This window comes from Nothoprocta perdicaria, unplaced genomic scaffold, assembly GCF_003342845.1.
Source record: "Nothoprocta perdicaria isolate Ctin4 unplaced genomic scaffold, notPer1 scaffold_17, whole genome shotgun sequence".
NCBI classification, from domain to species: Eukaryota; Metazoa; Chordata; class Aves; order Tinamiformes; family Tinamidae; genus Nothoprocta; species Nothoprocta perdicaria.
The window spans coordinates 5488835-5505755 of record NW_020454871.1 but is presented as its reverse complement, the minus strand read 5'-3'; the positions used below and the strand labels follow the sequence as shown (position 1 = coordinate 5505755).

Sequence of the window (16921 nt, the reverse complement as noted above, 5' to 3'; positions counted from 1 at the left end):
CTGATCCTAGCAAATACACTCATTTTAAACTGACTTTCTTGAGAATATCTAGTGAACTTCTTGGAAAGAAACTTGCCGAAATGGCTGGAAGTCGCAGGAAAGTTGCTGGGGAGCCTCCCGTCAGGAGCCGGTGTTGGGAATTGGATCGGGCTGCTCCGGACACCCTGCCTTGCCAGGGGCAGTGAAGCCTGGCGGGCCACGAGGGCAGGCAAAGCATTTGTAACTAACGGAGCTAACTGGGATTTTGTTTTCAGTGGTTGCGTTCTACTTCTTGTGCTTCAGAAATCGCTACTCCTATTGTAGAAGTTTTTGGAGACTTTCTTAATGCACTTACCTGGCTTGAATATAGCTTAAGAAAATAAATACAAGGGAAGGAGGTCACAGGCAAAGCTGCCAACTCTGACTTACAGTAAAATTTATAGGAATTAATGAAAAATTTTGATTCTGGGAACCACTGACATCAACCTTTGGAGAAAGCAGTTATTCACATAGTACAAAGCTGATCATCCCTGTTTGCAATACAGGTTGGCAGCAAGCTTACTTCTGCTTAGGAAAGAGATTTAAATAACTTTTATATGCTGCACTGTGTAGGAAAGACAGTGCCACCAGGCTATTTTTGAAAGCTATTTTGCAGCATTCCACTAATGCATATAACAATTATCACAAACATTAAAAAAAAAAAAAGAAAAGAAAGAAAGAAAAAGAAGTATTTTAGTTCACTGGACCTTAATCGTACCCCTAGATTTTAACACTTTCTGTTCCATACACGTTGTAGCCTTCTCTGTACGTAGCGTAATTCTGGGTACTGGTTGTGGGAACGGGTTTAAAGTTTTGTGTGTTCTTGGAGAGTTTCATTCGCTTGGACTCTGCCCGCGACTTGTAACAGAACTCGATTAGGGCAACCATCATGGCGAGCCCAAGGCCTCCAACAAGAATATAGAAAACCCCAGCGACATTGCTCAGGCTCAGAGCGCTCGTCTTGTCCTAAGAGAAACGAACCACTCGATTAGTCTTGCAGTGAGAAGAAGACAGGTAGATAAGAGGTTACTTTGCAGTTAGTCCTAGCTTAAATAACATAAAGTAAACATGCTCACTGTTAAAAAAGAAAAAAAATCAAATTTCCTATACTCCCTGCATCAAAATCAATCCAAGTGAGAGCGATCAGTCTTACCCGTGGAGTTAACACTGTCAAATTCATTTATGAGAGTTATTCTCAGCTTTGTCCCTGGATAAGCTAGGGATTCGCGTCGGGAACAGCCCTGGCTCTGGCTGCCAGGTGGCCGAGGCCACATTTGCCCTGGGCTTTGCCAGGTCTTGAATGGGCAAGTGCAAACCCGCCTGGGCTGAGCAGCACTGGTGCACACAAAGGTGCCTGGCAAGGGCCCAAAGAGGCAAATAACCCCGATTCTGCACAAGGACAGTGTATAATAAACCAATAAATAAACAAACACAACCATTGGACACTTGGTTTTGGTGAATGTAGAGAATATAACTGAGATACTGCTAAACTCATCTACATTTTTTTCATCAAATACAAAAAAACGAATCTAGGAAGGTGGTCAGTTACTTTAAGGTCAAGTAATGGAGCCTTAGCTAAACTAGCACCTTCGATTACCAAGAGTGAGTGAGTTGCTGAATAAAAACCATCAGTGTCACACCAAAAAAAATGCTGGCTGGGGTGTACTTTCAATACATGACAGATGGGGAAGAAGGCTTTCATTTGTAAAAACAGGATTTTGTGATCAGATTAAACAAAATGGTAACCATTTTGCTGCTGAATTGGATGCCTTGCTGCCGCTCTTAGGCAGATGTTGGAGCTGTAACACCAAGAGAATCTTCCCGGTTTCTGGCGAGGCAGATACCAGCCCAGACCTCAATAAGAGTCCCGACTTACTGAAAACACTTGCAGATAGGCCTCAATTTACCTCAGTCTCTAGAGACATCAAAGCTTTAGTATATTCAGAATGAAATAAGCTCTACCTTGTTTCGCAAGGAGTTTTTGCAGGCATGCAGTTTTTGCAAACAGCCCGCAATACAAACTAAAGATATTCTTCATTTGCACTGTTTCAATTACACAGTTTCCTTCTGCAATTGCTGTGCATTCAAATTTCCTGCAATCTCAAATTTATCTTATGCAACAGCAACAAAATTGTGCCCCAAGCAAATTCCAGTCCCACGGAAATCAATGAATTTTATTATTGGCTTTCACAGAGCTTGAAATGGTCCTCCAACATCAAGAAGGTGCTGCCAAATTATAATTTTGTGTTTGAATAATTATACAGGGTATTTCCAAAGGCAGCAGGGGAGTTAGGTACTCAGCTGTTAATGACTTCAATAGTAGCTGGATTTTTCCCTCCCCTTCCTGTTGCTGAAAATGTCTTTTACTCCAACAACTATCACACTTCGCCACTGTTTTTTTCAATGGTTCTATAAATACAAAACAAAATGAACAAAAAAAAAAAAAAAAAAAAAAAAAACCCAAACCTTTGTGTTTTTAAATGAATGGCATAAATAAATATTTCCTCTGAATTTAATGTTTAACTAGTAGGTTGATCTCACATAGCAGAATTTCCACTGGGGTCTACACAATTACTGGCAACCACTACAGGCTCATGGGCTAGGTCTGGCCCCATTTTTGCTGGTTTTAGATGAAAACAGCATAACATCAATTGTATACAGAGAGTAAGGTATTAAGATTCCCCAAGAGTTACAACACATCTGGCATGGGACAGAGTAATGCAGTAGCAAAATGGTTCAAAGCACAATAAAAGCAATATCCAGTATTTATGGAATAAGTTACCAATAACATTTCTAATGTATTTTTTAATCAAATCTTAAAATGGGGCAGGAAGGATGTTTCTTACTTATCGTGGTGATGTTGGTCCTGAAATTGTCCATCCTTAAAAAGCATGTGATTATCTTCCCAGCTGACATGTTTAGCACTAACTTACAATTTTGAAAGAAAAATGCATACGTTCTATAAAACTGTAAATTAAAAAAGGATGCTGGACTAAATAACATACATTGACTGTAATGAAACTTCAAATTTAAATGAAAATACCACTTTTGAGGGCTTTGGGGGAATTCTTTTTTCCATGTTTTTCTAGCAAAATATTCAAGTAGCAAAACATACTTACAACTAAAATCTGTTACTGTAAAAGAAAAGTGCTGTCATGTTCGAGGACTTAATTATTTTTCTATTCTTTTCTTTCAACCTTCAGAATGTAAATATTAACTTTTGAAAGCCATTTTTTTCTTTGTATAAACAAACAGTGGGTCAAAATGTGATTTCTAATCAGTACAAAAAGACCTTCAGCGACTGACCTTACTTCCGGAGTCCTTGGCTCCACATTCACCCTTATCGTACCACCATTTGTTTTTCAGCTTGTCTAAGATGCCTTGTTCACTGAGTTTCAATACTGCAAGGTTTACAGGAGTTCTTCACGTGGGAAATAACATAAATAACATTATATTATGTTATTTTATGTTATTCAAGCTTTAAACTACTTTAAAACTATACAAAGCGATAAAGCAGGGTTCCTGGCCACAAAGTATTTACACTGCAGGCAACTGGATCATCCCCTTAAGTTAATGCTAGAGTAACGCTATTTACCAGGTCCTGCCCATATCGCTTTGAGTAATCGGCACTCACTGTTAAATGAAGAAGGCAGAAACAAGGCAACGCCAATCTCCCACTTTGGTGGCCGTGCAGGCGCCTCGCAGTAGCTTTAGGGCTTGGCAGCAGTTTGGTCCAGCAGCACCTCGTATTGCACTAACAGACAGCACCCCTGGACGGAGCAGTCACGGCTGCACCTTACACCAGCACAGAAGGGCACTTGCCAACCACGTGGTGACCTGTTCTTCACTCTCACACCTTCAAGCGGTTCCTGCAGCTTTTCAGCTGCCCCATCACATGTCACAGCAAAAAGGAACAGCCCTGGCACCCCTGCCTTGCTCTGTGGGCAAGACTCAAGCAGATGCTTTTTTTCCCTCAGAGTTGCTGCATCCTGAACAATGCAGGGACTGGGGAAATACAGCAGGAAATAAACCAGTGAAGACCTTAACGGAAGAGATCAGTGAAGCTGGAAACTACAGGCAAAGCTGTACAGCATGTACAGTGTTAGCAAGAGGAAGGGATCCGATGACTCTGCTGCTGCTAAGAGACTGCAAGTCCAGAGCAAGTCTACGTCTGTTGCATGCTCCTGGGCCCCTAGAGTAAGAAAGATTTACCTGGAACACTGGAAAAGTTTCAGCACGTAACTCTGAGCTGAGCTGCTCTCCCTACCTCGAGGCCGCGCAGGGCCGCGCAAGCCCTTGCATGAGCTGGGTGCCACCATGGGCTGCAGGTGCTGCTGCCACTGACCCCTGCAAGTGGCTGATGTGTGAGGAGAGTCGGGGAAACGTGGGGACACGGAAACCAGCTGGATGGTGGTGACATCCTGTGGCCATTTCAGCCCCAGAATCCATCCCAGGAATCCATCCCAGGCTGCATTTTGTGTGTCTGCCACCCTGCTGAGCATCACATGCAAGCAGGGACCATGAGGGCTGCTGTGGGGCTCGCGAGCCGAGTGTCTGTGCCCCAGACAGATGACGTGGTTTGTGGCACAGGTTAAGACAGCATTTTGTTATTTCTGGTTCCTTTTTGTGTAACTTCATTTCCAACTTTGTAATCAAGTGTTGACTTGTTTATGGCACTAAGCTTGTCTGGTTGTCCTTGGAGTGTGGTGGTGGTGTCTCACGGTGGCACCGTCATGGTAAGGTCTTGAGTGTGGTGCTGCAGCCTCATCTTGTTGCACAGTGGTGTGGGTTTCACTTTGACATGAGGGTGGGATCTCACCTTGGCAGCGTGGTGATGCTTTCTCACCTTGGGAGTAGGGATGGTAGGATCCCAGCTTGGCAGCATGACGGTGATGAGTCTCACCTTGACAGCACTGAGGAGTCTCTTCTGCAGTGCAAAGGAGTGCCCAGCAGGCAGACAAATTGGAAGGCAAATTTAGGAATTCCACAACATCTCAGGGTTTTTTTTCTTTTGAAGTCGTTTTAGTCACATGAGTTCGCTTCAGTAGTGACAGCTTGGGCTCCACTTGACAGGAGCCCCTTCTTCATTGCTCCTGATGAGAGAGGCTTGTTTCCATTGAGATACAGGCTGTCAGCACGCATGCCTACAACTGCATTGTGTCATTAAGGACTGTCTAATTCTTATGTGCGTTTCTTGTAAGGAGAAAAATAACCACATTTCAAAGATTCCTGATTGCTAATTCCTAATCCTAATTGCTACCTAATGCAAAGGCTACCATTGGTGCGAGCCGGTGTGGCCTTTAACCAGCTCACCAGGCAAAACCAGGACTCAGTGCAACCCAGCTCTGCCCAGGGGATTTTCCCCCTGGGAGCTGCCAGGCACTGGCAGAGGCTGCTCCTGCTGCAGGAGAGGGGCTCTGGCTCCGCACCCCTTCCCATGGAGCTGGGATGGGGACCCCGCAGACCCGCGGGCGAGGGGGCTGCACGAGGCTCTGCACTATTCAGGCTACTGCAATGCAAGTTGGGGAAAGCCGAGTGCCGTTATCCCCCATTACAAGCCCCAGCAGAAAGAGTGCTGTAGGTTATTGCTTAGGGAACAGCTCCCTAATTTTAAAATTCATTTAAAAACTACGCGGTTTGAGAGATTCTATGCAATACATCTCTCCACTTTGAAAAGCAGTATGCAGCTGAGAATACACAAACAACTGGGAGAAGGTTATAAACACCTTTTCCACTATCTGCATATTTTATTGTGCAAATTTTCCCCTCCCCCCAGTCCTATTCCAAAACCTATTTTTAATTTGCATGTCTTTATAAAACCCATATGGAGTACAAAGAATTTGCATAACATCCAATACATTATAGATTAGCTTTCACAACATTATACAGTATTGGGAAATGAGGAAGCTTAACATGCTAATTAGGGTGTTTTTTTTTTTTTTTAAGCTAAGATTATAGTTAATTGTGCACATGCAAGTGCCAAAAAAAAAAAAAAGTAAACTAAAATTATCTTAACTAAACAGATGGGAATTTGCCTAAACCAAGGTTTTCAATATAGTTTGTCAGGTCCCTTTTTGCTGTGTGACCTGCTGAAATAGCTACTTCTGTGCTTCAAAGCTGGTGATTTGTTCTCATCCTCCTTGTCTATGTAGCATGGAGAGCAGTGCAGGCCTGGGAATAGGAGTTCCGAGGAGTCTGCCTGCGCGCTCCGGGCCCACATTTCTCTTAGACAGCTGAGCCGTCATCGCGACGGCCTATTCATGAGCCACGGGAGTTGTAAGTAATTCGGCTAGTCATGGATTCTGGTTCTATGCAGATGTTATGAGATGGGCAGACCATTTAATATGTGCATAAGGAGGGAATAGGGGAGGAAAGTTTGGAATGAAGAAGTTTCTGGTGCAAGTATTTATGTTCCTTGGCACAAGCCTATTCCCATTCCCATTCCCTCTTGCTCTCTTGCCGTGCAGGCTGGCAGGGCCTGGGCCACTTGCCTGTGGAAGTGTCTGGGTCCCCCGGCTCTGCTGTTTTGCTGGCACAGCCTGGGCTGCCAGGATGAATAAACAGAGCAGACCTGGGTGAAGGGCCCTCCTAACCTGCTAGAAAAGACCCTAGTTTGTGCTTCACAGATGGAGTACAAAATGCAGCTTGTTTGATCACATTCCTAAGCAACAATTTTGTCTGCTTCAAGAAATTAATTTGGAGACTGCTTTACTGCGTGAGCTGGTCCCCCTCACAGCACTATTTCAGAATCCCTTATCCCCTCCGTGCCTGCGAGGAGGTGCAGTGCTTCTGCTGAGCTGCTGCGGCGGACCCAGACTTTAACACCTCACTGCTCCGAGGTGTGACTCGAACTTAGCTGGGGTCTGGTCTTCAGCTTGGGAATTCCCAAGCTAAGCAAATATATTGAAAAGTGAGCTTGGGTGTCTGCTTCATTTCACGATTCCTCATCTCTGAATAGCTGCCTTGTTTAATATTCAGTCAGCCACCCTTGGCTGAGGCGCTTCTGAGGGTGCAGGAGGGCACTTCCCAATCTTGGTATCCTTCTAGTGGAGCAGTCTGCAGCAAACACGTTCAAAGAACACTTTGAATACCAGATTAAGGGACCTGTCCACAGGATGGCTGTGCCGGAGCCGGGTCCGAGCTATCATCCTGGTGTCTGGGTCTGCAAGGGCTCCCCAGCCAGCCACGATGGGATGACCCGCAGGACAGTTCCTTCTGCTTGCAAGTCCTCTCTTCGAGTCTCCCTCTACCTTAAAGCCTTAAATTTCTTCATCATTTTACTGGCATAATTTTGTGCTTTCCAGATGTTTTTTTAATTAGGTTACTTTACTGTTCTTGTGCTGTATGGAATATTCTATGAGGTCCTTCCACTTTCCCTAGTGCTTTTGGCTATTTTTCCTCTGACTTTAATTTATGATAGGATTCTTTTTCATCTTTCCCTCTGTGGCTTCCAGATCAGCTCTCTATTAGTTTTGTTGCTCTTATCAAAGTAAAACGTTCGGTGGTTTGAAGACTCTCCTGCTGATCTCTGTATTCCCAAGAACATGAGCTGAGGCAATTAGGATCAGGATGTCAATGCTTGGCATGCTGCAGGATGGTATTCTTGGCCAGAAACTTGCAGGATTTTTCTTCTTGACCATAAACTTATTTTTTGCTTGTGATTCACATTTGATGAATTTACACATTTAGCTGTGGCTAAACCAGGATCAACCACATGGTGTTTGTCTGGTTGGGCAGCTTAGCAAACCTCAGCTATGTTTTCAATGGTTAACATCACCGTATAACTTGAAGATTCAAATCTAGGGAAGCGGTTTGAATAGCCTGATACTGAATAATGCTGCCCCTATGGGCAAATGAACCCATTTGCTGTGGTTGATTTATTTAAGACTCGAATGACTCCAGGAAGATTGGTACCAACCTATTAATACAGTCTTCGCTTTACCAAAGTCTCCTGAAAACACTACTTTACACCTGGGGAGGAGAAGTTTTTTAATCAATGTTTCAGCACCTAGCTTTCTCCGCTCCGGTGCGGGAACACCCCACGCTGGCAATGCTGCCTTTCCTTCCGTGGCTCTCAGTGACTGCCAGAAAGCCGGGGGCAGCAGGGCCCCCGCACAGCCTGGCAGCGCCTCGAGGGGCTCATTTCCCACTGCCCGGGCTGCAGTGTCACCCACTGTGTCCCCTGCAGCCCCGCAGAGAAGGGACCCCGGCCACCACCCACTGCCTGAACCCAGGCGAAAGGAAGGGGCTCACAGAGCAAAGCAGCTTCCAAAAAACAGTGTGCATTCACTCAGCTAAATCCAGCCCTTGAAATAAGTCTCGAAAGCTTCCAGATAAATCAAAAAATCCCTGCCACCGTTCCTGCTAAATTAGGTGTCTCCGTAGCATTTCTTTGTCATGAAGGTGATCTTGCATAAAATACAATATTGAATCCAGGTTGAGTATGTTCCCCCATGCTTACACATGAGATGATCCTTCAGAGAAGGCCTTTTCTTTTCAGTGTTAGTTGAATATTTCCATATGTGCCATTTTAAAGTGGAAAAGAGGAAATACAATGACCCAGAGCACATCTGCTCTACTTTCTTATTTCTCTTCATCGAACTTTTATCCCATTCAAGGGATTTCTTGTCCTGTTTCCTCTTGCCACGGTAGCTGAACAGCAATTTCTGGTTAGTTGTAGTATTTCTTTCTCCTTGAAGAAAATCAAGGTCATTATGATTTTTCTTTCTGGACAGATTTATTTCAAAGCAGAGTAAAAGTAAATTAATTATCAAAGAATTATCCATCAGTCCCAAGCATTAGAAGGTAGAGCTTATGCTCCTGCTAAGCTATAATACATTTTTTATTTCATTAATAATTAGGTTCATTTTCATGATTTCACTTGCACCTACATAACACAGATACTCTGGCACAGAGATATGATTTAGTGACCTCTCTGCCGCTCCTACAGTCTCAAGGAAGGCACCTGACAGCATGAAGTTCCGCTTAAAACTGCCAAGGCTGGCAATTTGATTCCAGTTACTATCATGTTTATGTGCCAGAGTTGCAAACAATCCACTTAGCTGAAGAGATGCTGACCACAGCTGAAGAGTGGAGCAGGTTCTTGGAGAAAAGCGCTGTTCATTTATCAAAGGAACATCCAGCTCGCCAGCCCTGCCAGAAAAGCTCCATTTTCCAGCAACGAGAGATCAGACATCCTGCTGATGGGCAGTGGCTCCGCAGTCGGTGCCAGGTGTAGCTGCTCCCTGTCCCTCTGTCTCCTGACCACGGCACTTCCAGCCCCTCATCCCGTCATCCTTAGACTTCTGTCATCTGTCCATAACCTGGGCTTGAGTGGCACTCATGCTATTCAATGCAAACTCTAGGCAACACTGCAGTTATGTTTATTACTTGCAATCAATAAAGATTTAAGTGGCGATTGGAGCAGCCTTTGGATAATTCATATCCCATTCCATACTCTAATGAATGTAATATAAATGTTATACCCAAAAATGATCATTGCCAAGGAGAGCAAATGAGCACTGCAGATAGCAGCACACTGTTCCCCTCAAAGCAGAGGAACCATTGCTCAGAATTAATTTAGCATTTTTATGCACAATCTTTCAGAAAAAGAGATCTACACAAAAAGGCAGAACAATCAGGGCTCCTTAAAACACTAACGGGTTCCTTGAGCTGAAGCTGCTCAGGGATAGATGGTCAAAAGGGCTCCCCTGAGCCCCTCAGCAAGGCAGGGAAGGTTACTCGGCACCTTCTGCCCTCTGGGTTTTACAGATCATGAACTCGGTTTTCCACCCATCACCACTCAGCTCCTGATGCTTTGCAGAGTATTTGGTGCACAGGGCATCCTTGTCTTTTGTCAGCACTGCTGCTTGCAGTTTATTTCTGGGAGTAAGAGGTGATGAAGTCACCCAAAAGCTTGAAGGAAGCCCCAAATCACATCATTCTGCACTGGAGATCTCTACACTGGTCTTGAAAACTGCCCTTTTCCACTCGGTCCATGAGCTAGAGGCTCAGAGGCAGAAAGTTCCAGAAAAAAGCACACAACCCAAGAGACAGGAGACCCAGCTCCCTTCAGCTCCAGGGCTGGACGTGCAGGTGATGGAGCCTGCTGAGGAGATGGAGGGGTGTGATAAGGTGATGATCGCACTCGCCGGCTCCACAGTGAAACTGCGCGCGCCGCCGCAGCAGCGACAGGCAGGGATTTCTCTTTGGATTTCTGGATTTCTCTTTGCCTCAAATCTTCTTTTTCATGCTGTCTGTCAGGGGAAGAAAGCAAACGAAGTGCAGCTTTAACTAAAGCATCCTGCCTGTTGCAGGACTACAAATATCAAGATGAACCAACAGCTGAGCGGAGGTTTGAGGGAGCAGGAAGACCCGCAGCCCCTGGCTCTGGTGAGCTGGTCTCTGCGTGGAGGAAGGGGTGACCACAGCAAGGCCCAGGTGCCCGTGGCCAAGGCACTGGGCTGTGTCCGACACAGACACAAACTTAACTCAAGGAAGCTAAGAAGTTTGGCCAGCAGGAACAGGGCTCGTGGCCACAGACAGACAACAGCTCGCCCCAAACATGGTGCGTGTGGCCAGCAGCTGCAAACACCTCTGTCATAAGGGCAAAAGCTCCAACTTCCCAATATTCTGCATTTTCCACACTGGGAAATCTGAACAGCCACTAGCATGCCCTTTCTTTTTCTTCTCACAGGGCAATATCACGCACCACATAATGCTGGTTGGAGAAGTCCTGTGAAAGCACAGAGGCACATCACGAGGGATGCAGCACTTACCGAAGAGCTGTTTGTGCTGTGATGTCCCCTGGCACTGGCCATTAGGGGTACATTAGGGTAGGCAAAACCACAGAGTCAAGGACACCCTTGGGCTGTGGCTGCGTCACACTGCAACCCTGCAGAACAGCTGTAAATTTGGTTTAATATCTGGCTCGGCCACATTTATGGCTGAGTTGTGGTATCAGAGCAAAACGCAGCCACAGGAGGTTTCTGGCAAATCGAGCCCTCTGAAGATTGCTAGATTAATGAAGAGTGACACCCTCTCTGCGAGTTAACATGCAGCACTTGCAAAGCAAGAGAAACTGTGATCAAAAGCTACATCCTCTGCAAAGGGCTCGTCAGCCTCCCGTGGAAATCACAGTGACGTGAAGGAGGCTAAAGTGCATGATTGTACCAGGTCGCTACTAGTATATTATAAACTGTTTTTCAGTTTTATTTTTAATCTTGGGTATTTTTACCTAATCCCTTTAATTTAGGAATCTGACATATTTAGAGCATGAACTTGCACAGCATGAATTATTCTCTTGTTCCTTATGACCGTATTTGTCTTGTTTCTTATGGCCAAAGCTGTCCTTGCTGGCTTAAGCATTACAGCAATTGCTGATTTCAACACAACCCAACTAACCAAGTTTCAACATCAAAGACTCTAGACATTAAATGTTTAGGTTTCTTATATGCTGCTCATAATGACAGAGAAAAGGGAAGTGAAGTAAAGTTCAAGCAAATCAGTATTGTTTAATTCAAAAAGCTTCTTAAAGTCTGTTAGGGTAAAACTATTGAGAATACTAAATTAATTGTTCCTGTGACAAATATCCACTAACAACCATCTTGATATCATTAAAATATAAAGATAGAAACAATCCTGCAAGAGATACAAAATTCAACACTACCCTCTGGAGGGCATTGCTAGAGGTTAAATACCAGTCTAAATCAAATAAGGCACTTCATCCCCTCAAGCTCTATAAATCCCAGTCTGATCTGTAACTATTGAATGGACTTTTTGTCAGATCTTGTTACTGAAATAACTTCTGACTAGACACAAAACCTTAGGGTAAATGTATTGTCCAAGTACTCTGCTCTCTCCTAGATCAGAGCATCTCAAGATACATCCTGTCATCATTTGCCGATTTAGCAATGCCTCCATTCCAGATATTCATATTTTGTTATGTATTTAAACACAGGGAATGGGGAAAAGATGTAGGACGGAAATTGGCCTATTACTAAAGCTCACTATGTTTGTTAAAAGATTAAAATTACACCATACTCCATGCAGGAGTGAAGAGAATCCTGCAAATGCTTCCTTAAGGAAATAGTCACTCACTATTCCTGTTTGTTACCTTTGCCTCAAATAGTGATTTTCAGTATTTCACTCTGAACATATTTGCTAAAAATCATATGACATTTCTCTTTTAAAAAATGAACATTTTGTCGCACCATTTCAGACCATCATATTTTTCTTCTGCCCTTTGTTAACTGGCAATTGCACATTGACAGCATTTAACACTTTAGGGATTGAAATGCTTCGTGGATGAGCGGAGGAAGGGATAAAAAGTGCAAACCACTCCATCTGAAAACACAAGGAGCTTTTAAACTGAGAAAATTAAAACCAGGCACCTCAAGCCCCATATATCCCAAGCCTGCAAAATCCTCTGGTTATTTTGGAATTATTTCTGGACACTGTTATTTGGAAAGTGCATCCAGAAATGATTCCAGGCCCTACTTGCTGGTGAGCACCTCGCCACATGCAGGACCACAGCGGGCTCAGCCTGCCCAGCTGCCATTAATGGATATTTCTTAATGACAGCTGATTTGTGATTTCTGAATCTTTCATGGACCTTCCTATACACTTTGCCTGTTCTGGGCATTTTTGCATGGAATAGTGTCACAGCATGACAAAAATCCTGTCTGTGGACTAGAGAAACAAAATATATATTTATATATACTTAAAGGTATCATTCTGCTGTCATAACATCCCCCCACACTATAAATACACCTGCACGAAGACAGATGTGTTACCAATTGAGACTAAGTTCTCTGCTCCTTGCAGAGTTTGCAATCAGTGTTTGGCAGCAGCAACTGTCTCTAGGAAAAGTATATTTGTATGTTTCATAAATGTAGCTCCAACAAATTAAATGCTATACTAACAGGATCATAATTTAATAGAGGTGCCAAGTGCTAATGCAATAATCCACGCATATTGGATTAGGGAATGCAGGCCATAATAAGTCACTGTAGTTCATTTATAACAGTGCCCATGACTTGCAATGTGGAGAGAGGGTGGAAGTAAGAATAAACCAACAGAGGGGCACAGCAAAGAGGGCTCAAGTCCTGCTAAAACCCACCTCACCTGAGACAGCAGCAAGGTATTCTCCCTGTCTTGCACCTTCCCTAAGCTGGCTGGATAGGAGCAAGAAACTCAACTTACCTTGCACGCAGGCTATCCCCTCACCTTCTCTTGCCTCTAGAAACATCCATTTTTCCCCCTGTCTTCTATGATTTATTTTTCCTCTCAGGACGGTTCTTCTGAGCCTCCTGCTCTGTGGTCCTCAGCAGGCTGCAGACGGGTGCTGCTTAGTCCGACGGGCACACAAGGCACTTGGGGAATAGCTATGCTGGTGGCATTAAGCTACAGGTGTCCACCCCGTGCCTGCAGTGCAGGAGCGCAGAGCCACATCTCAGAGTCCACCAGGATTAACAGCGGTGCCCGCGCTGGCAGTTTAACGCTGAAACTTAGAACTACTTTGAAGAAGAAGAACAAAGGCAGTTATTCTCCCTTTGTATTATAAGCGGCCGTAGTTACCATTAAAGTGGAAATATCCATGACTGAAACCCCAGTCAGATGTACAAAGTATTGGCCCTGCTCCTATCACTGGAATATTCTCGTTTTCCATTTTCCTTTTTCCAGTCCCAAGGAGGTTTGCCTCAGCCCTTCCCATACTGATGCTTATATTACAGGGTACGTGACTCACACAAACGAATTATGGAAAACAATTATTATTAATCACCACGGGTCTTATCAAAATGAATGCATGAGTTACATCGTTTCTTTTGAGTTTCTTGTGGCTATAGGGGTAGCACATACTGCTGCTGTATGAGGCTCATCCCCACCACAGTGAGCGTGGCACAGATGTTCTTCCTTGCAGACTAGCATCCTGCTCTGTTAAGAGAGTCTTGCTGATCCCTGGGATAGGTATGCCGGAGGGTGACAAAAGGAAAAATAAAACAGCTCCTAATTCTTAAGTACAAGGCACCATTTCCAAAAGCTGCTTCCCAGGCTGCGTGAGATGCTTTCCCTCAATTGTGGCTCTGAGCTGCCTAGTTACATTCATAGTAAAACAACCTCCGATGATCTGCACAAGAGATATACATTTTATGCAAATCAAAGCAGGCTTCCTGCCCTCCTTGGCAGTGCTCTAAATGAGATGCTCTGATGAACTCAGAGTGTTAAGACTTCATTATTGCTACAAAACATACACAACATTATTTCCTAGTAGGCTATAAAATAATTTCTGTCAATTAAACAAATATTTTGATGTCTTCCTTTTAAAGTATTATTTTGTTTTGTCACTAATTTGCACAATACAATGATTTTATATTACTTCCCTAGCTCTGAGCATGAATTAGCTCTGTGCTACTCTCATTGGCTCTAATCAGCCATTTTATCCTCTTTCCAGCTCATAACCCAGGCCTGTAGAAGGGGTGGCAAGTAAATTCAAGCTGATGAACATAATTTCAAACAAATTGCTCAGATAAATTGTGTTGCATGTTTTTAAGATAGTCATTTCCCCAAATGTTCTCTTTAAAGCCTAGCATGCTTGGCAGTGGTGCTCTTTAGATGTCAGGTATCATCTAAAATAATGTGTAACAGATTTCTTCTAAAAATATGCCACTTAAAAATTACACTGCAAATGCTAACTGCTGTGCTGCAAATATGTCAAAGCAAAACAGCACAGAGAAATGGGGGAGCAAATCCCATCTGCTAATGGCCACGTTCACATCGCAGAAGGGCTCCAGAATCTGATGCTTTATGAAGTATGGCTCTCAAGACACAATTTAACTGGCACTCTGGAAAAATAATTCTCTGATTAAAAAGAAACAGCTGAAAAGCTAAGTAGTTTTACATCAAGCATCACTTTGCAGGTGTACTCTGAAAGAGATATTGGCCTAAAAGAGAATATATCAAAGAAATGAAGTCAAATAATTAACACGGACACTTGGCATATGAACCTGGCTAGATGCTGATTTTAAACAATTTCCTTCTATGCTATTTGTCATTACATGTTACCATGAAGGTAAGAGAACACAAGAAATGTAGGAGCAGCACAACTTCACAAATTCATCTTAGCAGAGAATTGTTCTATGCAACTAAATAATTACTTTCAATAAGTCACTGCTTGTGCTACCTTCATCTACATGGCGTTTTGTCGGCTTCTGGTTAAACTGCTATTCAGCCATCCCCGCCTCTGAGATCTGTGTTATAAACAAAATAATTAAGTTTCCAAACTGATAAAATACTGTAACTATTTTCTGGAATACTTTTTTCTTTTTTTTTTTAATAACTGCTACTCCACATTATGTCATACCTAAGAAGTCGCATGTTACTTGATTTTTGCCATGAATTCAATGGAGATGAAACCAAGTCCATTTTCATTTGAGAGAGCTAAGCGAACATATTCTGGTGTGCCGACCACGATGCCAGCAACGTTTAAGTCAGCTTCCATATGTCACACAGGGGAATTACATATGGCTGCAGCAAGCCCCCTTCAGTCCTCTCCAATAAAGACTGCAGCTGAAAAATGGGCACTGCCTTCCCCATCGCAGCGCTGATCATAGCAAGGCACTACGGGACTCAATGTCACCCTTGGGGACATCCTAGAGCTGGCATGTGCTGGCATCAAGGGAAATACAATGTATGCCAGCTGAGCTCTTTTAAACTTACTTTGTAATAATAGTATAACCTCTTTAGTCTTAAATTACCACTGGCCCATGCGAGTTCAGGATGTGTCTATGATCAGTCTTAGACAGTTTGCCTAATGGGAAGGACTAGATGGAGAAAACTTAGCCAGTCAGTTTAATAACTTTTCTTTGCCCTTGACAAAGACTCAAAGTCCTTATAACATATCAAATCACTGAATGGTTTTCCAAAGGCACTGAACATACACAAACCAGGGATCTGGAGCACCTCCAAATCCCTGCTTCCCAAACATGAGGACACCACGTGCTGACCGGCAGGGAGGGAGCAGGGGAGTGAGTTTTCGGCATCACTGGATCCATTAGGGCTCAGTGATGGGCACAAGCACACAGGTCCCATACTCACCCCGCCTTCTCCGCGCCAGCTAGGTAACAGATCCCACAGAGAAACGGAGCTCAGGAAGCCGGCACCACCAGCCCCGAAGGGTCCAAGGCTGTGCACAGCTCTCGGGGGCAGGACAGGGCTCATTCCGCACTCAGGGCAGCTGCCTTGCAAGGCCGGGCTCTACCGGGTAAGCTGAGAGAGGTGCTCGGTCAGCTTAGCCGGGAGGGAGCACTACCCCGAGCGCGCAACGCGCCGCGTCCGCACGCGGTCCGCACCGTGCCCTGCTGGGCTACGGCCCCTTTCCCCTAAGTACCATCTCCTTAAGGAAGAAAGAAAGAAAAAAAGAATGTTTGAAATGCGACTCTTCTGAAATACTCTATAGATAAAGCCATGCTCGTATAAACAGCAAATTGTGGGGATGTGAGCGGGCTGAGATTGTGCGGGGGAATGAGGCTTCGGGCGGGAGGAGGATGATGATGAGGAGGAAGCAGGGGCGCGTGGCCAGAGCCGGCAGCACGGGGAGCAGCAGCCCCGCCACGGCCCCAGCGCTGCTCTCCTGGCTGACATGAGCAGCGGCCGCTGCCGGGAAAACATCCCTCTTCCCATGCCCGTGCCGCGGAATCCAGCCTATTCTGCTGCCTCAGAAGAGGAGCAATTTTATAATAAAACCCTCTTTGATTTATGACATCTCCAGAAATACCAACTAGCTCCTTCCCCCTCCTTTCTCTCCTTCAGGCTCCTGCAGATTTTTCTCCCCCTAAGGAAGCTCCTTCTCTGACCCACATTCTGCTCCCCAGTGGCTCGTGCTGCCTGAGCAATAACCCCCCCG

The 16921-nt window shown here is 44.5% G+C and overlaps 1 protein-coding gene across 2 annotated transcripts in view; it reads right to left on the bottom strand.

The window, feature by feature from the left end:
- Positions 1-16921, bottom strand: part of GRIA3 (glutamate ionotropic receptor AMPA type subunit 3) — a 136720-nt gene that overhangs the window by 457 nt on the left and 119342 nt on the right. The window contains exons 14-15 of one of the 2 annotated variants that reach the window (XM_026036014.1): positions 3325-3439; positions 737-984 (exon numbers count right to left, since the gene is read on the bottom strand). In XM_026036014.1, coding sequence (XP_025891799.1) covers positions 739-984; positions 3325-3439 — 361 coding nt within the window. In that variant the 3' untranslated portion in view covers positions 737-738. Of the gene's footprint in view, positions 1-725; positions 985-3324; positions 3440-16921 lie in introns of both variants that reach the window. The other variant, XM_026036013.1, reaches the window with a different exon arrangement.